General features: G+C 51.5%; 1 protein-coding gene across 1 annotated transcript in view; it reads right to left on the bottom strand.

Moving 5' to 3' along the window:
• The window catches only part of KSR2 (kinase suppressor of ras 2), a gene marked incomplete at both ends in the record, with an annotated part of 167,230 nt that overhangs the window by 123,528 nt on the left and 20,502 nt on the right, over positions 1 to 23,200 (bottom strand). Inside the window, 2 exons of the mRNA XM_081123025.1 lie at positions 2,299 to 2,449; positions 6,021 to 6,161. Coding sequence (XP_080979151.1) covers positions 2,299 to 2,449; positions 6,021 to 6,161 — 292 coding nt within the window. The remainder of the gene's footprint in view (positions 1 to 2,298; positions 2,450 to 6,020; positions 6,162 to 23,200) is intronic.

The raw sequence follows: 23,200 nt of genomic DNA, 5'->3' as shown, positions 1-23,200 counted from the left end.
TTTACATCCGGTTTGCTCCTGGCTGTCAGTTTTTCCCTGGACCCTCAGCAGGAAGAGCTGGAGGGGGCCCCACAAAGCAAGCTCCTGGTCGTGGCACCTATCAGTGGCAAGCTGGTCTGCTCCCCCCCCCCCCCCCCCCCCCCCGCATGGCCCGTGAAACCTCTTCTTAGGTGCACCGGCATCTCCCTCCGAGTCACCCGCCTACTCTGCAGCCAGTCAGCTCCGCCCTAGGACCTCAGCTCTGTAGCGACCGGGGCAGGGGCGGGGGGATGCAGAAACGGGGCTGTGCGCACTGGAAAGACTGCCTGGGGTTCTGTTTTTACTTTTGGGCCAGGGAAAGGTGGACTAACCCCAGGGAACAATCAGGCCAGACAGGGGGAAATGGGCTCTAAAGAAGCAGCAACATTCAGAGGGGCAGTGGCTCAGAGGGAAGGGAAATCAAAGACTGAGAGAGAGCAGAATTAGAAAATCTGAAACCCAGGGGCCCATTGGAGACAAAAAAAGAGAATAGAAAGAAGGTAGAGGAAAGTGAGATGGTGCAGAGAAAGGCTAGAGAACCCTGCTGACGGCGGTGATGGTGACGGTGGTGGTGACAGTGGTGGTGGTGATGGTGGTGGTGGTGGTGGTGGTGGTGATGGCGGTGGTGATGGTGATGGTGATGGTGAAGATGGTGGTGGTGAAGATGGTGGTGGTGATGGTGATGGTGAAGATGGTGGTGAAGATGGTGGTGAAGATGGTGGTGAAGATGGTGGTGAAGATGGTGGTGAAGATGGTGGTGGCAACGGTGACTGCAGGATGAGGGTGGGTATGATGCTAATGTGATGATGACAGTAATGGTAACAATAAGAGTTAGCATGTAGCTACTCCACCCATCCACGCAATAAATACTCACTGGCACCCTACCATCTACGTCAGGCACCATTTCTTAAAGGAGCACTAAGTGCCAGCCGCTTCTCACTCTAGGTAGCGAGAAGTCACCTTGAAGCAGGCTTTGTCTGTGTTGCATGACTGACAGGCCCCTCTTAGCCGCGCAAATGTTAGGTGGATCAATAGTGTACTAGAGTAAGGAATGACATGACCTTTATAGCTGCTCAATTAGGGGTGATTCCACCGCATACCCCCCAGAACACTTGAAAATATCCAGAGACATTTCTGTTTGTCATGAATGGGGGGGGGGGCGTTACTGATATCTAGTGGGTAGCAACCAGGGATGCTACCCAACATCCTTCCATGATAGGACAGCATGGTCTCTTTTGATGCCGATTTTAGCTCTGATCAGGATCTGCCAGCAACAAAGAATATAAAGGAGCACACGTCGGGGATCTGGGCCAATGACCTGTTTCAAGTATGCTCTGTTTGCTCACTGATGGATCCTCAGGCAACCTGGCACAAAGTAGTCACTCAATAAATACTTGTTGAATGGGGCCTGTTGAATCCAGGGAGGACATCTGTGGATAAGACCCTGCCCGGCTGCGCCAGACTCATGTACAACAGCGACACCTTGTGGCGAGGGCAGAAACCACCACACGGGTCGACCAACACTTTTCTTTGGCTGGTATTTGCAGAGCTAAGTAAGCCCTTAACACTGAAAAGGTCCTGGGAACCTGAGGGAAAATCATAAAGCCAGACAGGAGCAGGAGGCCTACGAGGATGGTATTTGATGTCCTGCTAAGAAAGGCAGACGGGAGTTTGAACAATTCACGGGAAAGATCAAAGAAATATGACGATATATTTGGACCCCCAAACTGATAAAACAAGTCACAGAGTTTATTTTGCTAGGTTTAAAAAAAAACAGATATCAAAATAATACGTATGAATAATCCTAACTCTATTGTTTAAAGGCAGTATGCACATACCTATTGGTCTGCAAGAAGTATACCAAAAATTATACCAAAATGGCAACAGTAGGTCCCCAGAGGATGGAACTTGGGGAAGTTATGGTTGTTTATCTGTTTTCTGATTTATTTAATAAGGAATGTATATTATTTACGTGAAAAAAAAAACAAAACAAGATGTCGATCCAAAATACAAAGGCACTGCTGAATTCTAAGGTAAAATGATTCTAGTCCCCTGCGCACAGCCAGTATTTCCAAAATCTGGACCCTAATTATGCAGAACTCAACGTCCTACCCCCTCAGAAGGTCTCCCTTGGGGCCGAGTTCCCAGAAGCTGCCCCGACCCCTTCTGGCGTCCGAGTCCAGGCCCCTCTGTCCTCCACTCGAGCGCGCTGTCTACCAGCAGAGGTGACCCTGTCTCGTCCTGGCCCGCGGCAGGTGTCCATCCCCTGCGCCTGCTCACCTGACATGTGCACGTTCCGGAGGCAGGACAGGGAGGCGTTGAGACGGGCACATTCCTCCTGGTTGGCTCCGTATTTCTCCACGGTCTCGCACACCTGCTCATCCGTCATCTCCAGGAGGTCCTCCAGGCTCAGCTGGCCCGGGGTGATTTCCTGGGGGGGACGGTGGTAAATAGACATCAGGCGTCTAGAGCGGAGGCCCGACGGCTGAGCCTCCCCGCTGCCCTCCAGTGGTGCCTGCGCGCCCAGCGGATGGCTACTTGGCATCACAGTTGGGTCCCAGAGGTTGGACAGGCTTGGGTTTCACCTCAGCTGCACCACTCATTAACTGGATGACCTCGAGCAAATCATTCAGCCTGTCTGGGCCTCACTTTACTCACCTGTAAAATGGGACTCTTAAGCGCACATACCGTGTAGGGAAGCAGGTATGCTTAGCACGGGCACTCCGTAAATGGTGGTAGTTAATTACCTGTCTGCCTCCCCACGCAGATTCTAAACCCCTCATGAGCAAGGCTCCAACTTATTAATCTTTGGAGGGCCCTTCATGCCTCCTGCTCAGCTCCTACGGTAGTGACTTGTCCCAAATTCAGGATGAACTCAGATCAGACAGCCCAGATCTCTTGACGGCTGTCCTCCACTCTCTACTAAATGGTTTGGGCAGGTGGCCCTTCACCGCCGCCAGTAACCATCCCTCCTTTCCCAAAATGATGTGTCCCTGGACACCACAGACACAGCTTGAAATTGGTCAAACTTCTATATTTATGCATCTACAAAAAAGGTCCTTCATTTTATAGCATTTAATGGTATCCAATGTTTTACATTCATTATTATTATTATTATTATTATTAAAATAAGAGTTTCCGATAACTAAGGATGGAGACCCTTCGATTCTAGGGCAATACATGTAATACTTGTGCCCTCTGGTGGCCAAATCTGTGTGTTACAACAAAATCAGACATTTCCCCCTCCACACACACACACACACACACACACACACACACACACTCTAAACTAGCAACCAGGCAGAGGAACACTGCATGGCACAAAAATTCTATCCAAAAAAAAAAGATGCAGGGCAAAGGCCACGAAGCCCAATTGGTGCCCTTCCAACTGACTAGGGCAGGGGACAACGTGAACAACTGAGTGGCTTCGAGGCTGTCTCCTCTCAAGGGTAAGCCCCCTTTGAGAAAGGTGATGGGCCAGGATCTGAAAGTACAAGATGACTCCTCTTTAGAAGGGATGGTTCCCCACATAAAAGAATTCTGCTCTTTGCTGCAGGACACACTTCTGCATTTTAATCTTATCATTTACAACCCCCCCCCCCCAAATATTCAATTTACGCTGAAGTCTGAGGTCACACATACCAAAAAAAAAAAAAATCACAAAAGAAATGACACCAAAAATGGAGAAAGCCTTAACCAACCTGGGCCAAAAGAGCAGATGCACTGCTGCTGGATAAAATAATTAATAATAATCATAATAGAAATGGATGTAGCACCGTTTTAAGCACTTTTCTTGAATTTTCTTTTAAAAAGAAAGACCACATAAAGTAGGTACTTTCATCATCATCATTAGTCTGCAGCTAGGACACTAAAATGCACAGAGGTTAGAACACTGGCCCAAGGTCACACAGCAAGTAAGTTCAAACCCAAGCAGTCTATCCTCGGAGCTTTCTCCCTACTTCTAGTTCCTCCAGAGAAAGGGGACCTCTGGTGGGCACGCATGAGAGCTGCAGACGGAGAGCGGGCACCCCACCTCACCCCCGGGCTGGCGGCTTGGGCACCTGCAGGCAAGGCAAATATAAATGAGCAAAGCTGCGAAACTTGGGAGCCTGTGGGACAGGGAGCAGGAGGCAGCTCATTGCCACCCGCCAGGAATTCAGTTCAGCGTGGTAAGCAAGGCCAATTTTTCAAGAGAAGCCGGAGATCTGGGGTTTTATGCAAACTCAACTTTTAAATATTGGCTCAAAAAAAAATTTGAACACCATTAGCAGCCAAGCAGAAAAAATGTGTGTGCATCAGATACAGCTTGAGGCCACCAGTTTTTCAGCCCTTGGTCTGGAAGAGTTGCCTCTGCCTTGTTCGTCTCGTTGGATAAATAAATGGTCCCAAAAGCTTCGGAAAAGCACACAGGGCCATGCAGGTAAAATGTACTAACTGTATTTATCTGGGGCCTTTCCTGTTAAGGATATTCACACAAAACTGCCATCCTGGGAATGAAATAAAGGAACAGAGACTCACACCCTGTCTGGTGTGCATGTGAGCGGGGGGGGAGAATGTGCGGGGGTGCGTCTAGCTCAGGATTGTTAGACCTGGTGGGTTCAGGCGAGATCACATCCAGACAAGGTCTGAAACAGACAGAAGGTGAAAAAGAATCTTCCAGGCCGCTTCAAGGAGGAAGCAAGGAGCCCCCTGAGAACTGATATATGGCCCTGCAGGTAGGGAGCACCCCCTCTTTTCCCCAGATCAGGGCAGCCCTGGCAACAGGGAAATGGGGAGAAGATGGTGCTTTTTATCTCCTACCAGCCCCACCCACTCACTAGTGAAACAAGACCCTTCATCTCTGAGCCTCAGTTTACTGCTCTGCACAATGGGGATGGTAGTCGGACCTACGTCAAAAGGCTGTGGTGAGGACCTGAACAATGTCAGCACTTGAGATCCTGCATGGAAAGCCCTCTGCACAATGCCTGGCACCAAAGATTCGACGTGAGCTGGTTTTATCAGGAAGGGTGAGGCCCAGTTGCTGGAAACAGCGAGGCCCTGGGATCTGAGAAGGTAAGGAAATCCCACCATCCTAGAGACCTCAGGGATGTGCTCATTCCTAGAGAACGGACACAAGACGGCACGTGTGCTGATTCTGTTTTGCCAGCAGAGAACCTGCTACTTCCAAAGTTTTCAACAGCAGCAATAATACTACTGAGCTGACACTGACTGAGTGCTAGTAGGTGCCAGGGTACGAGCTGAACACTGTATATGGACCATCGCATTTTACATGCCAGCTACTTCCGAGGAGGGGACAGTCATCGTCCCATTTAACAGATGAGAAAACTAACTCCCTAAGACTGCAGCGTCCAATATGGTGGTCCCTGGGCACGTGAATTAACATTAAATACGATTAAAAATTCAGTTCCTCGGTCACACGCACTAACCACAATTCAAGTGCCCAAGAGCTACATGTGGCTGGTGCTACAGCATCGGACAGCACAGATATTGAATATTTCCATCACAGCCCTGGCTGATGTGGCTGTTTGTTAAGCATTGTCTGTGCACGAGAGGTCACCAGTTCGATTCCGGTCGGGGCACGTGCCCAGGTTGCGAGCTTGATCCCCAGTAGGGGGCGTGCAGGAGGGAGCCGATCGATGTTTCCCTCTCACATCAATGTTTCTCTCTCTCTCTCCCTCTCCTTTCCTCTCTAAAACCAATTTTAAAAACCCACACATTTTAAAAATTAAAATAAAAAATATATATTTCCATCACAGCAGAAAACTCTGCTGGACGGAGCTGGTCTCAGAGGCAAAGTGATTTGGTCAAAGGGACCGAGTTAATGAGTGGCAGGGCTGAACTGGGTGGCTCCTAATGACCCATCCAGAGAGGATCTCTGATGCCTTCATGCAATACATACTTATTGAGGGCCTACTATGTGCCAGGCACAGCCCAAACCCCACTGCCTGAGAGACTGGCTGCTGGCCGGGAAGGGGCAGAGGGCAGGGGCCGCCTCCGGTCACCTCCAGGACTTCCTTGCGCACGTCGACGATTCGGAACCAGTGGCGGAGCTGGGGGAAGCCGTCCAGCTCGGCGTTGCGCTCCTGCAGGGCCACCTTCTTTTTGCAGGACAGCTGCCGGCTGAAGTACTTCACCAGCTTGCTCTGCAGAGACACACAGGACACGCGTCAGAGGCACTGCCACGAGGGAGACAGGCGAGAATCTCCCCACTGTCCCCTCCCCGCCCGAGCCCCGTCCAACTCCATCCTCCACGGGAGGGGGGCGCGCGTCGGTGCCGCTTCAGCGGGGGCCTCTGGGCTGCAAACGCTACATTTCCGCCGCTCGTGTCCCTGGGCCAGCGAGCCCGCTTCTAGGCCTCACCCTGCAGACGCCGTGTCCCGCGCACAAGGACCGCGTCGCGGGACGTTTCTTACAGTTGTTTGCAACGGGAGAGGCTGCGAACACCCTGAGGGGCCATCAGTGGAAGGCGCATACACGAGTGTCCACGCACACGCCCGGACCCGCATACACGAGGGTCCACGCACACGCCCGGACCCGCATACACGAGTGTCCACGCACACGCCCGGACCCGCATACACGAGGGTCCACGCACACGCCCGGACCCGCATACACGAGGGTCCACGCACACGCCCGGACCCGCATACACGAGGGTCCACGCACACGCCCGGACCCGCATACACGAGGGTCCACGCACACGCCCGGACCCGCATACACGAGGGTCCACGCACACGCCCGGACCCGCATACACGAGGGTCCACGCACACGCCCGGACCCGCATACACGAGGGTCCACGCACACGCCCGGCCCGTGCCGGGGACGTGGGCTCCGCACCAGGACAGGCCCGCCTCCGAGACACGCTGATGAACAAACTTAAACACTCTCCCATCCACGTGGGGAACGTCACCAGCTCTCCCTCTCCGTAAACGCAGCCGCTTTCCAGAAGGATCCCCAGCACGCTGGGGAAGGGAAGAGGGGGGACGGGGGGGGCATTTAACCCCCTGTACCATCTGAACCTTAGGTCGCAGGCCGTAGGCACAAACCAACAGACACTTCGGAAGCCGGGCGGGCTGAGTCCACCTGGCGATGCGGGGCCAGGGAGAGGAAAGCGCCCTCGGCTCTCCCGCGAGTTATGCCAAAAGTAGCAACGCCAGCTGCAGGAAGGGGCACAAGAAAAGCAGCGCAGAGACACCCCCAAAGCCCCCGAAGTGCACACGGGATGATGTTATTTCAATTTACTTTAATCAGCTAATAAGCACATGTATGTATTTTCCTCGTGAAGAAGCTGGAGCATCTCAGATACGCGCAAAGCCCCCCCTGGCCAGTCCCACGCCCCGCGCCCTCTCCCCGGGGCGGTGGAGGAGCCTGCGGGTCAGTCCGTCCTTCTGGACCATTTCCCACGCGCTGGGCACCTCCACGCAGAAACCGCAGGGTGGTTTTACGCCTGGGGCTGGGTTTTCCCACATAAATGGTACCTCGCCCTGCGCGTGTTCCTGCAGCTGACTCTCCACCCGGGAGGGTGCCCCGAGGACCTTTCCCGTCAGCTCCCCCAGCGGCCTTTCTTTTCGATCTTCTGCTTGAGGGATCCCTTTGATGCCAGGGTCAAAAGCCCACGATGCGAGCAGCTCTGTGATGCCTGCTGGGGGCATCTCTGTCAGCTACGGATAGAGCACTTTTTCGAAGAGCAGCCACCGTTTAGCAGATGCGTGCGGCGTGCCTGGCGCGGCGGGACAGGCCCTCGGTGTGTTTGTTCATTTTTTTAGTCCACGCAACAATGCCGGCTGGGAGGCTGCCCAGATCCACAGGACCCTTCAAGTCAGGGAGCCAGGGCGGGACCCCAGAGCCCCCTCTTTACTGGCCTGCTGTACTTCGGAGTTGTTCACGGGTCCTCCCCACTGAACCGGGAATCCAAACGGTGGGCATCGGCCCCTCAAGGGCAGAGAGGGTCTCGCTCATCTTGGGACACCTTCTGGGCATTGTGGGAGGAGCAAGGATCTGAATTCCAGTTCTGAGCCTTCGGGCAAGTCACAGCAGCTCCCCGCGCCTCTATTTTCTCATCTGTAAAATGGGTGTGCATCACCTTTCCGCACGGGCCTGCTGAGGCATCACAGGCGCTAACTGCGCAGAAGACAAGCTGAATCCTCCCCTCAAACGAACACTGCTTTCTAACTAGTTGTTGAAGGGATGCTTGCATTCTGGAGGGGCGTTTCCAAGGTCACGTTGAGACCTATCCGTGCCAGGAGCCGGAATCACGGGGCACCCCTACCGCGATGCATTAGCAATGGGGGAGAGAGGGATGGGTTCAGGACGCAGATGGAGTGGGGAAGACAGGCGGGGAGGGCAGCCTCGGGTCCAGGTCTTCCCCTGGAGACGAAGGGAACCAAGAATCACCTTTCAGAAAATGAGCACAGCTAGTCTGAGCTGCAAAAAAACCCAGAAAACTGTCCCGAGCATGAAACCGGACTGGGCAGAGGCTGAGAAGCAAATGGGGACCCTGGGACTCAGCAGCCTCCCCCCAACACCGGGACCCCAAGACTGGTGGTTGCCAGCTAACAGCGGCTCTCTCTGAGTCAATGCTGTGAGAGGCACTTTTCATGAATTACCTACTTAATCCGCACAGCGACACTGCCAGAGAGAAACAATTATTGCCCCATTTAACAAATGGGAAAATTGAGGCCCAGAAAGGTTAACTAACTTGCCCAAGGTCATCAAGCAACTAAGTGGATGAATCAGTATTTAAGCCCACGTCTAACAAACTCTTATTTATTGACATATAAAAGATGTCACGTCTACTGTCAAGTGAGAAAACACAGCAGCCAAGACAACAGGTACAGTATAATCCTGCTTTCTGAATATAAAATGAATGTGTGTATATGTGTGTATACATATATATACACAAAATAATATGTAGAATATATATTAAATATATATCATACTATACATGTGTGTTATTCGCATATATTATACATATGCATACATATATGATGCAATATATATTTAATATGTATTATATACACTCATACACATATATGTCAACTATATTCTAATGGGTATATAATATATAATATACGTATAATATATATTTACTGTGTACACACACACATACTAGAAAGAAATGCTCCAAAATGTTAGCAACTGTACCTCTGGGTATTATAGGTAAGGTTTCTTTTTCTATAAGCCTGAATTACCTATATGGTAATAAGTTACAAATCTCATGAAAATCAGATATTTGCCAGCAATAAAGATATGTGGGTCATACACAGTATCGGCCATTTTATCAAATACATTTTAAATACATATAATATATAAACGATACCTAGTGTATATTCCAGGTATTCTGCTAAGCACTTCGTATACATTATTTCACGTAACCTTCACGATAATCCCAACAAGAGCCGCGTTTTATAGATGAGGAAACTGAGGGCCGAGGAGGAAGCAGCTCTCCCAAGGGTCTAGATAACGTTCCGTGTTAGTTCCCTCCTTCCCCAAGTTCCTGACCAACAGAATTACCTGATGGTGTTTGTTAAAAATCACCCTTCCAGGCCCATCAGTAAATCCGGGGAAGGCCCAGGAAACTAAAAACACAAGCACCCCAATGATCCTGAGAGTCAGGCAAACGTGAGCGACCTCCGTCTCCTCTCTGAATTATGTAACAAAAGCAGTTTATTTCTCAGACAAGCTTAAGCACCCAGATCCCTGGGCAACAAAGCGAGGGCAGCAACCCCGTTCCGGGAGCCAGGGGGCAGCGCCCTCTGCAGGCTCCTGTGCACATTTACCGAGCAGCTCCGGGGTAGAGGCCTCGTCCAGGGCCCTGCAAATTCAAACAGCAGCCTGCACCGGCGCAGGCCTGAAGGGGCTCCCAGGGGGGCCGACAAGACAGATACGCAGACACGAATCACGAGGCCAAAGGTCGGGAGCCAGAGCAGAAGGGCAGCCAGGGTTCAGCCTGGGCACCCAGGATGCGGGATGAAAGAACAGCCTCGCCCAGGGCCCCGTTCCTTGATCACAGGATGGTAACGATGGGAGGTCTGCGTTATTCCAAGAGAGGCTCTCACTGATTCATTTAAAGCTCTATCTAGGTGCTTTCTAAATACAAAGAACTAGGGACACAAAATTAACTACCCACCCTCTCTCCCAGAGGCAGGGCTATTGCAGGTGTGGCCCCCTTCGGGTCAGGTACAGAAACTGCGAGCATTCAGACCCCTGGGTAGCTAATTGGCAGAGTAATTATGTCCCTTGAATCGAATATTTTCAAAATAAGGCTTGTATTTTGCTTGAGTTTTTTGGTGCCTTTCATTTTTCAAGTAAATCATTTTTGTCCTATTTTACAAAAGTACTAGCTTTTCTCTTCCCCCCAGTTAAGAAAAAGCATATTCCTCGCCACAGAAGGCACCGACCTCGGCACTGGGGGGATTTCGTGCATTTAGCTTAGTCCCCTTACATCACTAATTACATTATTTCTAAAACAGTTCCTTATAAGAGCATCATGACAATGCTGAAGTGCATGCCAGACTGTTAATAACATTCTACCTATGGGGAAACTGAGGCTCAGAAGCGTTGGAATCATGCCCAAGGTCATAGGACTAAAGAGGCCCCAGGGCCGGAATTTGAACTCAGGATCTGATTCCCAGTCCTGTGCCCTCTTCACAATAGCTCTCTGCTGAAGCGGAGGGTCCAAACAGCCTGGAGGTCAAGGTTGAGACGCACAATTAGAAAAGGGCCTGCCTTGGTGGTGCGTCCCCCTGCCAGGTGTCCTAATTTATTTTTAGGTCACCCTCAACTCCAGTCCATGCAGAGCTCAATGGTAAAGAGTCCAAAGGTTCCATCTTCAAGTGGGAAAAAAAACACCCACCACCACAGGGCTTCTGGAAATAGCACATCCACGCTGAGCCCACCCCCTGCCCCTGTACTGCTTGGGTACAAATAAGGTCCCCTGGGCCTGGGGTCAGGAGGAACCCAGGCCTCAGGGAGCAGGGACCCGGTGGCGAAGTTCTCCGTGTTCACACCAGGGGGCAGCCTCGCACCTTCCAGGCCGAGGGGGAAGTGTTCAGGGCCTCCTGGATCTGGGCATCCTCAGGGCCTTATTACTGGGCCCTGTGTTAGCAGGATGGTAAATTTAGCAGCCCAAACAAACAAACAAAAATGTTTAGAGTCAAGACATGTGACAGAACTAGAAATAATACAATCATGTCTGAAATCTCTAACGTGAAACCAGGAACCTCTCGCTCAGACTCTAAACCAAGGTAAGCCTAGAAACCATGGGCAAGCCCCTGGGGTTTGGTTTGCTGGAGCCCCAAAACCATCACCATTTAGGTGCTGTTTAAAAAAAAAAAAAAAATCACACACACACAAAAACTAGAGCCAAGTTTGTGAACCTTCTAGTGAGCAAAGCATCTCCTCTGTAAACCTCAGGGCATTGCCAAGGGGAGGTTCGCATCTCCCACCCATCTCACGCAGGAGGAAACTGAGGCTCAGGAATGTGACATAACTGACCTCATAGTCACAGGGATGAAGAGGCACCTCCAGGACCTTCTGTGGCCCTCAGGGCTGCCTGGCAGCGAGCACCGGGTCATTGCTGCCTTGTCTTTAGCAGGTACTGGGGTGCAGCTGAGTTCAAAGCCATGAAACCCACAGGGTCTGGCCTTTGCACCCCTTCCTGCTGCCCAGAGCTCTCTCCCACCAGCTCTGGGCATAAATGGCACTTTCCTATCCTTCCCGTGTCATCCCTTCCCAATCACCCCCGGTGTCACCATCACGGCACCCTGCTTTTTTCCCTTGGTTAGCACTCATCACTATCCCACAAATTATCCTGTTTATTGGTTTCCATGGTTACGCTCCCCCATCACCACCACCACACACCCCCATGGGAACGTTAGCTTAAAAGAGCTTGGGCTTTGCCTGTCCCCCACCCCCCCACCCCTTGCGTACAGTAAATGCTCAAGACATTTTTCTTGGTCGTTCAATAAACCAGCACCATGGTGGGGAGGGCGCAGGTCTCTACCCATAAACCCAACTCCTTCTCCAGGCGGCTCGGCACGTCCAGAACCGGGGCCCCTGGCCCTGTGGCCACAGGCTCTGGGGTTCTCGGAGCAGGCGGGGTGAGGAAATCAGGGCCGCAGCCGCAGCCAGCACCCCACGCCTGGTGGTTGCCAGGGCGACCATTGCCATAACAGCCCTGGCGCAGGGAGGGCCAGCTGACAGGGGACAATGACTTGACTCGCCAGCGTCGTCTCAAGTAACCTGCCGATTTGCATCCGAGGGCTGGAGGCCTGGAGGGCGGCCCTTCCTCTCTCCCTGCGGGTCCCAGTTAGAGCCGGATCCCGCGGGCAGAAGCACACAGCACCCCACCGGTCCGGGGCTGGCCCCCGGGATGCTGGAATGAGGGGCAGGCCGGGCCCCTCTGCCGGAAACCACCCAGGGCCCCCTCCTTTGGGGAAAGCCCTCGATGCTGCTGGTGGCTTTTCCTTTCCTTTGCATGACAACTGCTACTAAACATTACAAACAGGAGAAAAGAGCTCACGGGGTCATGAGATCCTCCTAGATGCTGGGCCCACTGGTAGCTTCCTCGCATAACCATTATTATAACGTTACTATTTATGCCATCGCCTACAGTCTACCTATATACTGTAGAATATATAAGAACTCATAGACGTAATACATAATTTGAGATATAACAATTTTATGTTGTATTGCATTATTATGTTTGTAATAATGAAACTAACATTTCTTAATCGTTTGGATTTGCCAGCCCTGTGCCTACTGCTTTAGGTGTGTTAATGACGCTCTTCTCAATAAACTATTACCAGTAATACTAAGCTTACTGAGCACCTACTATGTGCCAGGCTCTGTGCTAAGTGCTTCATTAATATCATTTGTCATATGCATTCTAAGGGCTAAGAGCCCGTTTAGGAGACAATGGAGGCGCAGAGTGACAATGGAACTTGCCTCTGGTGACAAGGGTAACAAGCAGGGGCTGAGGTTGCCCCCAAGCCTGTCCCGGTTCTTGTTTGCGCATCACACACTTTACAGCTGCTGAACTTGAGCCCACAGCAGAAACCCCTAAGCATACCCACGCTGAGCCCCGGCTGCCCCCAGACCCACACATGCGGAATCAAGGACCCTTGGGGACAGGGGGCTTCTCTCCTCATTTATTTTAAACAAGGTCCCCAGGCAGTCCTAACAAAGGGAAAAAGTCCAGAACCACCGCCTTGGGTTTCTTCACCTACCACAGCGCCAATTAGGAGATCTGATTAAATGAATGAGTCGAGGGGCTGAAGCCCCCAGAGAGGGCGGAGTGATGCATTAGGACCCAGGCTCCCCGAAAGGAAGGGAAAGGGGAAGGGGAGGGGAGCGGGGAGCAAAACTGCAGGGCGACCTCAGGCAAACTGAGCCCTGTCCCCGGCTGTAACCGCTCCCAACCAAAAACCTTTTTGGATCGAGGTGGGGCCTGCAAAAAAGGTTAATAAATAATAACACACTTTTGCCCAGGGCTGGCTTTAGGGGAGCAAAGGTCGGTCTAAATTACTTCCCACTGTTCGCCTTTCTGCTCCCCTCTTAATCATTCACCAGGGACCACGCTGTGCAGGGAAATACCAACGGGTAAGGCTTTGCACCTATATGTATTTTCAACCCTGATGCCTCCAGGCAAGTGACACAGAGTTGTAAAAAAAAAAAAAAATTTTAAGCCTGTGGACAGGCTCTGTGCGGAGGAGGCGTGGCTGGGGCACAGCCGGGCAGAAGGTCCCAGAGGCCATGCCTGCGGCCCCTGGGCAGCTGGGGGGCCGAGAGCTACATCCATGGAGCAGCCACAACATCTGTGGAGGGTCTGCCCTAAGCAATCTGTTGCCTTTTAGCCCACAGCCTGAACTATAGGGAAAATAAAACGAAGATTCCAGAAGTCAAGGAGGACCAGATGCATCAAGGAAAGAACCACGTGAGCACTAAAGGCAGGGCCCGGGTGGGCCCCGGGGCCCGGGTGTGGAAGCCTGTTCCGTCTCCAGCACAGGCAGCTACCTGCAGGTAAACATATTAATCAAAAGCACGTAAGAAATCCACACGGTGGGCGTGTACACAGGGTTAGGGCGCACATGGGGTACACGTACCACTAAGAATCCAGGAAACACCCCTACTGCTCACGACGTGATCGCAGGCAACCAGAGAACTGAACCCCGAAACACCTCCTTAGAATTTAAGCTCAGAGTTGTGAGAGATAAACCAGCTTCCTTAATGAGTTAGCATCTTTAAGTTCTGGGAAAATCGAGGATGAATAATAGGCATATTTAAGGTCATTAAAATCCATAATGGTAACAGTTGAACGAAAGAGACTGTGCATTTGGAGTATTTCTTTTATATTCTCTGAATGTTTTATTTAATTTGGCCACTTAGAGTAATAAACTATCGCCTTTTTCATTCTAATTTGAAATGTGTTCCTGAATAACTGATTTAGACATACATTTTAAGTTGAAATTATATTCAACGTATGTACGCTATTAGGAACTGGCTTACGGCTCGGCATATTTATGTTTAATTTTTTAGATTTCTTTGTGCTATATAAGTAGTCAGGAAGGCTTGTCTGTTAACAATCAGAGCACTTTAAAAAGTCCTACATATCAAATTTATAAATACAGTTTAATTGTTTGAAGATGTTTAATCCACTAAATTGTCAACGGAAGCAAACATTATGCAAAATCACCTTCTATGTGACTGCAGAAAGTTACCAGGCTTCCGTGAACAGAGTAACACTGTACGTAAGCAGAATTAAAAGCATAAGGAAGCCCTGGCCGGTGTGGCTCAGTGGTCAGAGCGTCGGCCCACGAACTGAAGGGTTGTGGGTTCGAGTCCCAGTCAAGGGCATGTACCTGGGTTGCAGGCTCCATCCCTGGCCCCAGGGAGGGTGTTTGCAGGAGGCAGCACAGTCCGTGTGTCTCTCTCACATCGATGTTTCTCTCTCTCCCCTCCTTCCACTCTCTAACAAAACAAACAAAAAATGGAGAAAAGGGGTATTGTTGGGTTTTTTGCTTTAATAAACTAAATATTCATTTCTAAAACCAAAAATTAATTCCATCAAAGTGAAAATTCAGTTCTCCAGCCACACTCACCGCATGCAAGTGCTCAACAGCCACACACGGCGAGTGGGCGCTGTACTTACTGGGCAGTGCAGACACAGACTACGTCCATCATCGCAAAGGATGTGTCGTTTAAGTCACACGCCCAATTTTCAGCAGGTTCCTTAGGAAACAAACACCCCAGACCTTTTTTCTCAAAATAAACAATAGAACTCTTTCCAAGATCCGAAAGGAAATGAGGCATCAGTACAGAGCAGACCCTGGGGGGGGGGGGGGGGGAGCGCCGGCTGTGAAATTTACCCAAGAATGAGAAGAATTCATAAAAACCTGCAGGACGAAGCGCAGAGCCTATAAACACATCCGCCAACCCCTCTCCAATTTACTGCTGATGGATTTTTGCCAAATCCTTGATATTACTGTCACCTTCACCCTCGCTCAGTGCTGAGCAGCTCTGGATGGGAAATCAGGGAGTGGTTGCATCGATTTTGATACTTTTTTCCCATTTGGTAAATTTCACACACAAGCTACGGGATTCTGACCCACAAATACACTTGGAAAATTTCAATTTAGCCAGAAAATGGTTTTCAGCTAAGATGCACCGAACAGTATCATCCTGCCCTTTAAACGCATGGGCAAAGAAAGACTACGATGAAGTCGGGAGCCCAGCATTCAACTCCCTGCTCTGCAAGGAAGGAGCTGTGGGCCTCGGGCTGGCACATAACCTGGCACAGCTCGTGCTCCTATCCGTGAAATGAGAGGTTAGGAAAACCGAGACCCTCCGGAGCAGGCACCGGTCTCTCCTGCCACCCTCCGCCTCTCTAGCGCCTACCCCAGGGCCTACCACGCAGCAAGTGCTTAGTAAATATTTGTCCGATGACAAAGGGAGGGAGCGATCCCTTATACTTTCCCTCTCTGCCCTTTTGCCTTCACCAGGGGATCTCAAAGTGGGATCCCCACACCAGGCCATCAGCATCAACAGGGAACTCCATAGACATGCAAATTCTCAGGCTCCAGGCCCCCACTGTGAAATTTCAGGGGTGACACCGCAATGCATTTTCAGAGGGTGATTCCGATGCTATGGTTGCAAGAGAGAACTTAAAGCACGTAACAGGGAAGGATGGTTTGTTACCTGGATCGGCCTAGGGATGTCTCCCTACACGGGGCCAGGCGGCCAAGCACAGCAGGTGCAAAGGCCCTGAGGTGGGAGAGTTACTGGCATGTTGCAGGAACTGAGAGCTGGAATATCATGGGCAGAGGGAAGAAAAGGAGATCAGGTCAGAGATGCAGGCGGGGGTGGCCCTAGCTGGCAGTGAGTTACTGTTTACTGGGTACAGAGTTTCTGTTTGGAGTGACGAACGAGTTCTGGAGATGGGCCGTGGAGACGGCTGCACAATGCTGCGAATGTACTTAATGTCCTTAAACCAACACTTCAAATTGTTGAGGCCATAAATTCTATCATATGTATTTTACCACAACTTTTTTTAAGTCTGTTCATACAGATTAGATTCCCTTGTACAGATGCAGGAACAAGTGCAATCGGGCCCTCGAATGACTTGCCCCAGCATCTCCTGTGCAAGTTGGCGGCACAGGCAGAATTAGAACCCAGGTCACACGACTCCACGGCACCGCACAAGAATGCTGCTCCGCCCCCCCCAGCCTCAGACATCTCTTTAAGCTCAGGTCACACGCAGAAAGAGAATCCAGGCACGAGAGACAGTTCACCAGCGAAGGAAAACAGATCTCTTCTGGTTATTAGCAGTGGCGGGAGGCAGCTGGGTGCGGGGGGCACCAACTGTGCGGCTCTCGCGGGAGAGGAGCCCAAGGTGAAGTGGGGGCACCGTGTGCCCGCGCATCTGGGCAGCAAGCCCTGCACACACGGCAGCCTGAAACTTTCCACCAAAACCCCCACGGGCAGCTACCGAGCTCTTGGGGGAGAGTGAGCGCGGGTCCCCAGGGCTGAGGTTGCCCATGTTTAGCTGCGACCCAAGGGAAAATTTTGTTAGAAAGTTGAAAGGGTGCGACTATTTTTAAATAACGAGACATCGGGTTACGATGTCCGCACACTCACAGAAGTGAGGAAGGCTTGGTCTTGCTGCCTCTTTGGTCCTATTGCAATTCAGATGGTTTGACTGCAGAAGGCAAAGAAAATCATTAAAAGTTTATCCCAAACTAGTGGTTCTCAACAAGGGGCGATTTTGGCCCCCAAAGGATGTTTGGCAACATCTGGAGACATTTTTGGTTGTTACCATTTGGAGGGGAGGAGTAGCTACCAGTATCCAGTGGGTAGAGGCCAGGGGTGCTGCTCAGCTCAATATCCTACCATGCACATGACCGCACCCCTGCTCCCAAACAATTCTCCAGCCCCAAATATCAATAGTGCCAAGGCACCCAGCTGGTGCACCGAAAGGTCGCCGGTTCAATTCCTGGTCAAGACACATGGCTGGGTTGGGGGCTTGATCTCCAGTAGGGGGCACGCAGGAGGCAGCCGATCAATGACTCTCATCATTGATGTTTCTATCTCTCCCTCTCCCTTCCTCTCTCTGAAATCAATAAAACTTTTTTTTTTTTTTTTAAATAGTGCCGGGGCTGAAAAACCCTCTCCTAAGCCAATGGCTCTCCAACCTGAATGTGCATCAGGATGCCCTGGACGACTTGTTAAAACACAGACTGCCGGGCCACACCCCCAGAGCTGTGACTCAGTGGTCTGGCGAGGGGCCTCCTTTGCATTCCTGCCAAGTTCCCAGGCGGTGCTGAGGCTGCCAGTTCAGGGATGACAGTGTGACAGGCACTGGGTCACCCTCACAACACTCTTGAAGCATCGGCACTGTTTTCCTGATCTTACGGGTGTCAGACCTAAGGCTCTGAAGGGGAACAAGCACTGTCCAAAGTCACTTAAGCTATTCAGTGGCAGAACCAGTATTCGAACCCAGATCCGTACAATCACCAGCCCCTCACAGGCTTCAGGGCTCAGCCAAGTGCCCCGGGAGCCCAGGAAGGTACCCTCGGTATGTGTTTTCTCCAACCATGACCATCCTCTCTCGGGGGAGCTTATAAGTTTCAGATTCAGGGGACTGAGCCCAGGACTCCACAACAGTGTTCTCCTGGGAATGCCGCTCAGAAATCCAGCCATTTTTAACAAGATCACTATTGAAAGGTCCTCCCCGTGTTCAAGTCTTTTGCAGGTTCCGGAAACTTTTTACCCATTCACAAGCATTTTCTCCACGGTTTCATGCCCTTTTTACTTTACGTGGGGACCCCTCCCTTGGGCTTCCTTCAGGCCCATTCTATTGCACTTGGAGATGTTTCTACATCCATAAACCGTCGTGTGTTTTTATCGTCCCCCTTGGGCCCACCCTGGGACACCTCTCTGCCAAACCTTGCATCACATGTGAACGGTGTGATGGAAACAACGCCGGGCGGGAGCCAGGAGGCCTGGGTTCCAGCAGAGGGAAGGAGGTCTCAGAGCGGAACGCTGCAACGCCGCACCCTCCACGAGGGCCCCGGTGCCCGGGCGGGCGAGGGCCTGCCGCTGGGCCGCCCCGCCACGCGGCCGAACACCGTCACCCCTCACTTCACAGAAATTAAATCGCTCAGTGGTCCCAGGAGAAGTGTGCAGGCCACACGCTGTGAGATGCCGTTAATGTGAAATGTTCAGAGTGGGCGAGCAGACTAGTGGTTGCCAGGGGCTGGGGAGAAGAGAATTTGGGGAGTGGCTGCTAATGGGCACGGGGCTTCTTCGGGGCAATGAAAATGTTCTGGAATTGGATAGTGGTGATGTCTGCACAACCCTGTGAATATACTAAAAATGACTGAAGGTACACTTTAAAAGGGGGGATTTTATGGTAGGTGAATTATATCTCTATTTAAAAAAAAAAAAGTTCCCATGTGATTCTAACACGCAGCCACGGAACTCAGTCTCCACGTCTATAAAACGGGTATCGCCCCCACCTCAGCAAGGTCAAGGCTCCGCGACCGTTCAGACGGGGGAGCCTGGCAGGGCAGGGCTGTGTCAGCTGGGGCTGTGAAACCTCCCCCACTAACGGGGGGGGGTGGGGGGGAGTGGCTTTCCCCCCCCTGCCCTGTTCCTCTTTGCTCCAGTCAGCGGGGACTGGCCCCCGGCTTGTGGGGCGAGCAGCACCCGGAGAGCTCGGTATCAGGAATCACTGTCCCATTAGCATCCACCTCCCAAGCTGTGGCAGGTGGCAGTTCCAGGCACAGCAAAAGCGATCTGGGGGGGGGGAACCCCAGGCCCGGGTGCCAAGGAAATACAAGCACCCTAAGAGCAGCCGTGGCGCCCGGCACGTCGTGCACAGAGGGGACAGGGCCGCCGTCCCTGACCCGGCGAGCCTGAGACCTCGGCTTCTTGTAAGAGAAAAAGCAGGCTCTCGGCCCGCCCAGCAGCCTCCCTCACGGGGCAGCGGGAAGGGTTGGCTAGGAAACCGCGCAGCGTTGCGGTGTCCAAAATGCAGCCGCAGCTGAGCGGGCGCCCCGCTTCCCGCAAGGGGCCGCGCCCCGGCTCTCGGCTCTCGGCTCCGGCTGTCCCCGTGACCCGGCCGGGCAGCCAGGCCTGAGGGAGCGGCAGCCCTCGGGGGTGGAAAGTTCTCCCCCCGCGGAAATCCCCTTTGGTACACAAATAAGCGAGGGCTGGTGATTTTCCTATTTTATTTTGTTTCCCTGGGAGCGAGGTGACTTGGGTGCTAGCTCTGGGTGACGACAGGTCGTTCACGCGGCAGAAACCACCCGGCAGACGCCCCGCAGACAGCACGGGCTCAGGTCCCCAAGCTGTTGGGGAGACTTTGATTCCCAAGCTCCTATGACAACACCCCCGCAGGAGTCTCGGCTGGCTTGAGAGCCCGGCCACCCACGCGAGCGGGTTGGCGGTTTATTGTGCACACCGCGTGCGTGTGCGTGTGCGTGTGTGTACACTCCTGCATGCAAACAGCCACACGGTGACACCTCACTCAGCAACTTAGCACCTCTGCCAGGTGGCTTCCTGCGGACTCCTGCCTTCTGCAGCTCAGCCCCCTGCAAACTAGCTCCCAGCCTGGAGGCTCAGGAGCGGGCACCTTGCTTCAAAGGTCACGGGATTGGAACAGACAAAGGCCAGTCAGACCCCCGCCCCAGCAGCCGTCTCAGCACCGAGCCAAGTGCTATCCCCCCCCACCGAGCCAAGTGCTATCCCCCCCCCCCAGCAGCCGTCTCAGCACCGAGCCAAGTGCTATCCCCCCCCACCGAGCCAAGTGCTATCCCCCCCCCCCCCCCAGCAGCCGTCTCAGCACCAAGCCAAGTGCTATCGCACCTCAAAAGCCCTCCAGCTTGAGGGGAGGTTAGTGGAGCTTCTCTCTTTCCACTTTCTTCACGGAAACAGGAGAAGTTTTCTGCAGGACCCTTGGGTCTCCTGGCTTGTTTTTGTTTGGGTGGGGAAAGGACCTGTCTCAAAAGTAAATTCCTGCTCGGAGGCAGGAGGCAGGAAGCAGGATCAGGTGTCCTCAGGCTCTTCCTTGGCTGTGTCTATGAGGTTTGGGTTTTGTTTTTTTTTTGCTCAACCCCGTCACCTTTTTTACCCAGCCCCCAACCCCTCTCCCTGCAAACATACACTGAACAACGCCGAGAGGTCAACAGCAGTCTCTGGCGTCAGGCTGCTCAGATTCAAATCCAGGCCGTACTGTGTGACCTTGGACAAGTTCCTTAATCTCTCTGAGCTGAAACACGGGGGATACATGTTACATGCCCAAATATTCCACGGGCCATACTCACACTAAAAAATTATTCGCCGTTTCTCTGAAATTCAAACTTAATTGTGCGCCCTGTACTTTACCTGCAACCCTACCTTGGGGCAAACAGTTCAAAGATCCCAGTCTAACCCCTATGATACCACTGCAGGAAAATGTGCTCGATCCATATCGCTAACGATGACCGGGACAATAAAGGTCACAGTTTGCTTGGTCTTTTCTACTTAAAGAGGCAAAAACAGTTGTTGAAATATGTACATTTTTTTTTAAAAAAAAACACCTTGAAATGCTTTGTCAAAAATGGTCACATGCTAGGCTTTGAAGGTGTCACATGTCAGGGAAAATCACTTACAAGGAATACAACTGTCCCTGAGGCTACACAGAGAAGGGAGAGGTGTGACCATCAGGTCCCTTAATCAGGGCGGTGACTGATTTAGCCAAGGTCACGGAGCTGGTGGATCCCAAACTCAAGCCCAGCTGTGTTTAACCCCAAAGATGATGTTCTCGGCCCATGGGCCGGTGTTTCCTAAAGGTGTCCCCTGCATACCACCTTTCTGATCTTTGCCTACTCTCACTATTCATGTTAGCCTTGTCCTGCAGAGCATCTGTAAGCCGTGCCTCTGAAATATATTTCCTAATACAAACAAAACGAAACGTGCAATTAGTAAATGTTTTGCCCACACGCCAGCCCCCAGCCCCAAATCACCACATGTGCCTTGGGGGGTCAGCACCCCCTACTCCGAGCTGCTCGCAATTCAAGAACTGGCCGAAGCGATGAAGGGAGGCGGGCATTCAGAGGAGCAGAGAGAAAAGCTAATGGGCTGGGTAGGCCACACACCAGCTGTGGGATATAAGCAATGACAATTCTGCAGGATCAAGAACTGCTATGAAAATGTAGTCACACCCTGATCACAACAGCACCTTGCAGCAGAAAGAAAACGTTTTGCTGAGAGGCAGGTGACAAGGGCTGGAATCACAGCTCTGCTTCACGCCTGGGAAAAAGACACTGAGCCATAAGAAGAAGAAAATAATAAAATGACCACAAGATAGGAGTCATATCCTTGTTTTTCTGAAAAGATTTGGACTAAATTACATCAAATTCCCCTTTTTCTGATCTGATTCCATGACTCAAAAAGTAGGAAGATCGCCCCGGCTGGGTAGCTCAGTTGGTTAGAGCGTCATCCCCATACGTCAAGGTTGCAGGTTCAATCCCAGGCCTGGGCGCATACAAGAAGCAGCCAATGAATGCATAAATAAGTGGAACAACTCATCGATATCTATCTCTCTCTCTCTCTCCCCCCCCCCCTAAAATTCAATAAATTAAAACAAATTTTTAAAGTAAGAAGATAGTATGTAATAATTGGTAAGAAAATAATAATTGGGTGATCATGATCATAGTTAATTAGCATTCATTCATTCCAGAAACATTTATTGAGTAGCTACTAGGTGCCAGGCACTGTTCCAGGTGTTGGGGACACATGGATGCTATACCTCTAAAAAGTCTCTTGTCTTCACACAGCTTCTTTTCTAATGAGTATAAGCTTTTGATGCGTGCAGGATTCTCACTGACTCCTCTCAGCAGCGATTCTCGAGAGCTTGTTGCAGCGCAGATCCCCAGGGCCCACTCTCAGAGTTGCTGGCTCAGGAGGCCTGGGGTGGGATCTGAAAATCTGTAGTTCTAACAAGCGCCCAGGCGATGCTCATTCAAAAGTGTTTCCCACTATGAGAAACACCACCTTTCAACAAACCTATAAAATAGGTATTTTTATTTCCCTCATTGGACAGATGGGGAAAGTGCAGCTCGGAAAGGTTTAAGCTCCTCGCTCGGATTAACAGTAATGGGCAACACCAAGGTTCACACCTGGCTTTCTAACTACAGAGATCAGCCATTGCGATAAACTGTCTTTGTTCAGGACGGGGAGCCCTCCCTGCTGACTCAGCAGAGATCAAAAAGGTGCACTTTCTTTCAGCCAGAATTTACAAAACTTAGAGACCAGAGTCCTTCGGCCGGAGAACCTGGACGGGGCCAGGTCTGGGAGCTCAAGATGACACTCTGCAGGTATCTCAGGTGAGATCTGGTCTCCAGGTGAGGGCACCAGCTGCCCCCTCTCCCAACACCCTCTGCTAACTAATCTGCAGGGCTGGATTGACGTCAGCCACAATGGAAACTGCTCTCCTGCCCTGACCTGTTTAGAGATTAAGAGAGCACAGGACAGAGAGAGAGAGAGAGAGAGAATCAGGGGAAAAAAGTGAATGGAAAAATCTGCAAGCGAACCAACCACCTGTAAGAGTACAAGGTTAAAGCAAGTGAGCCTCACGCTGTTTAGTCATGAAATGCAAATGAAGAGAAATGAATGTGTTAGCCTTCCAGAAATATCTGCAGGGGAA

Source organism: Miniopterus schreibersii (assembly GCF_964146895.1).
Source record: "Miniopterus schreibersii genome assembly, chromosome: 20".
Taxonomy (NCBI): Eukaryota; Metazoa; Chordata; class Mammalia; order Chiroptera; family Miniopteridae; genus Miniopterus; species Miniopterus schreibersii.
The sequence above is the reverse complement of the archived record's forward strand: the minus strand, read 5'-3'. Positions and strand labels throughout refer to the sequence as shown.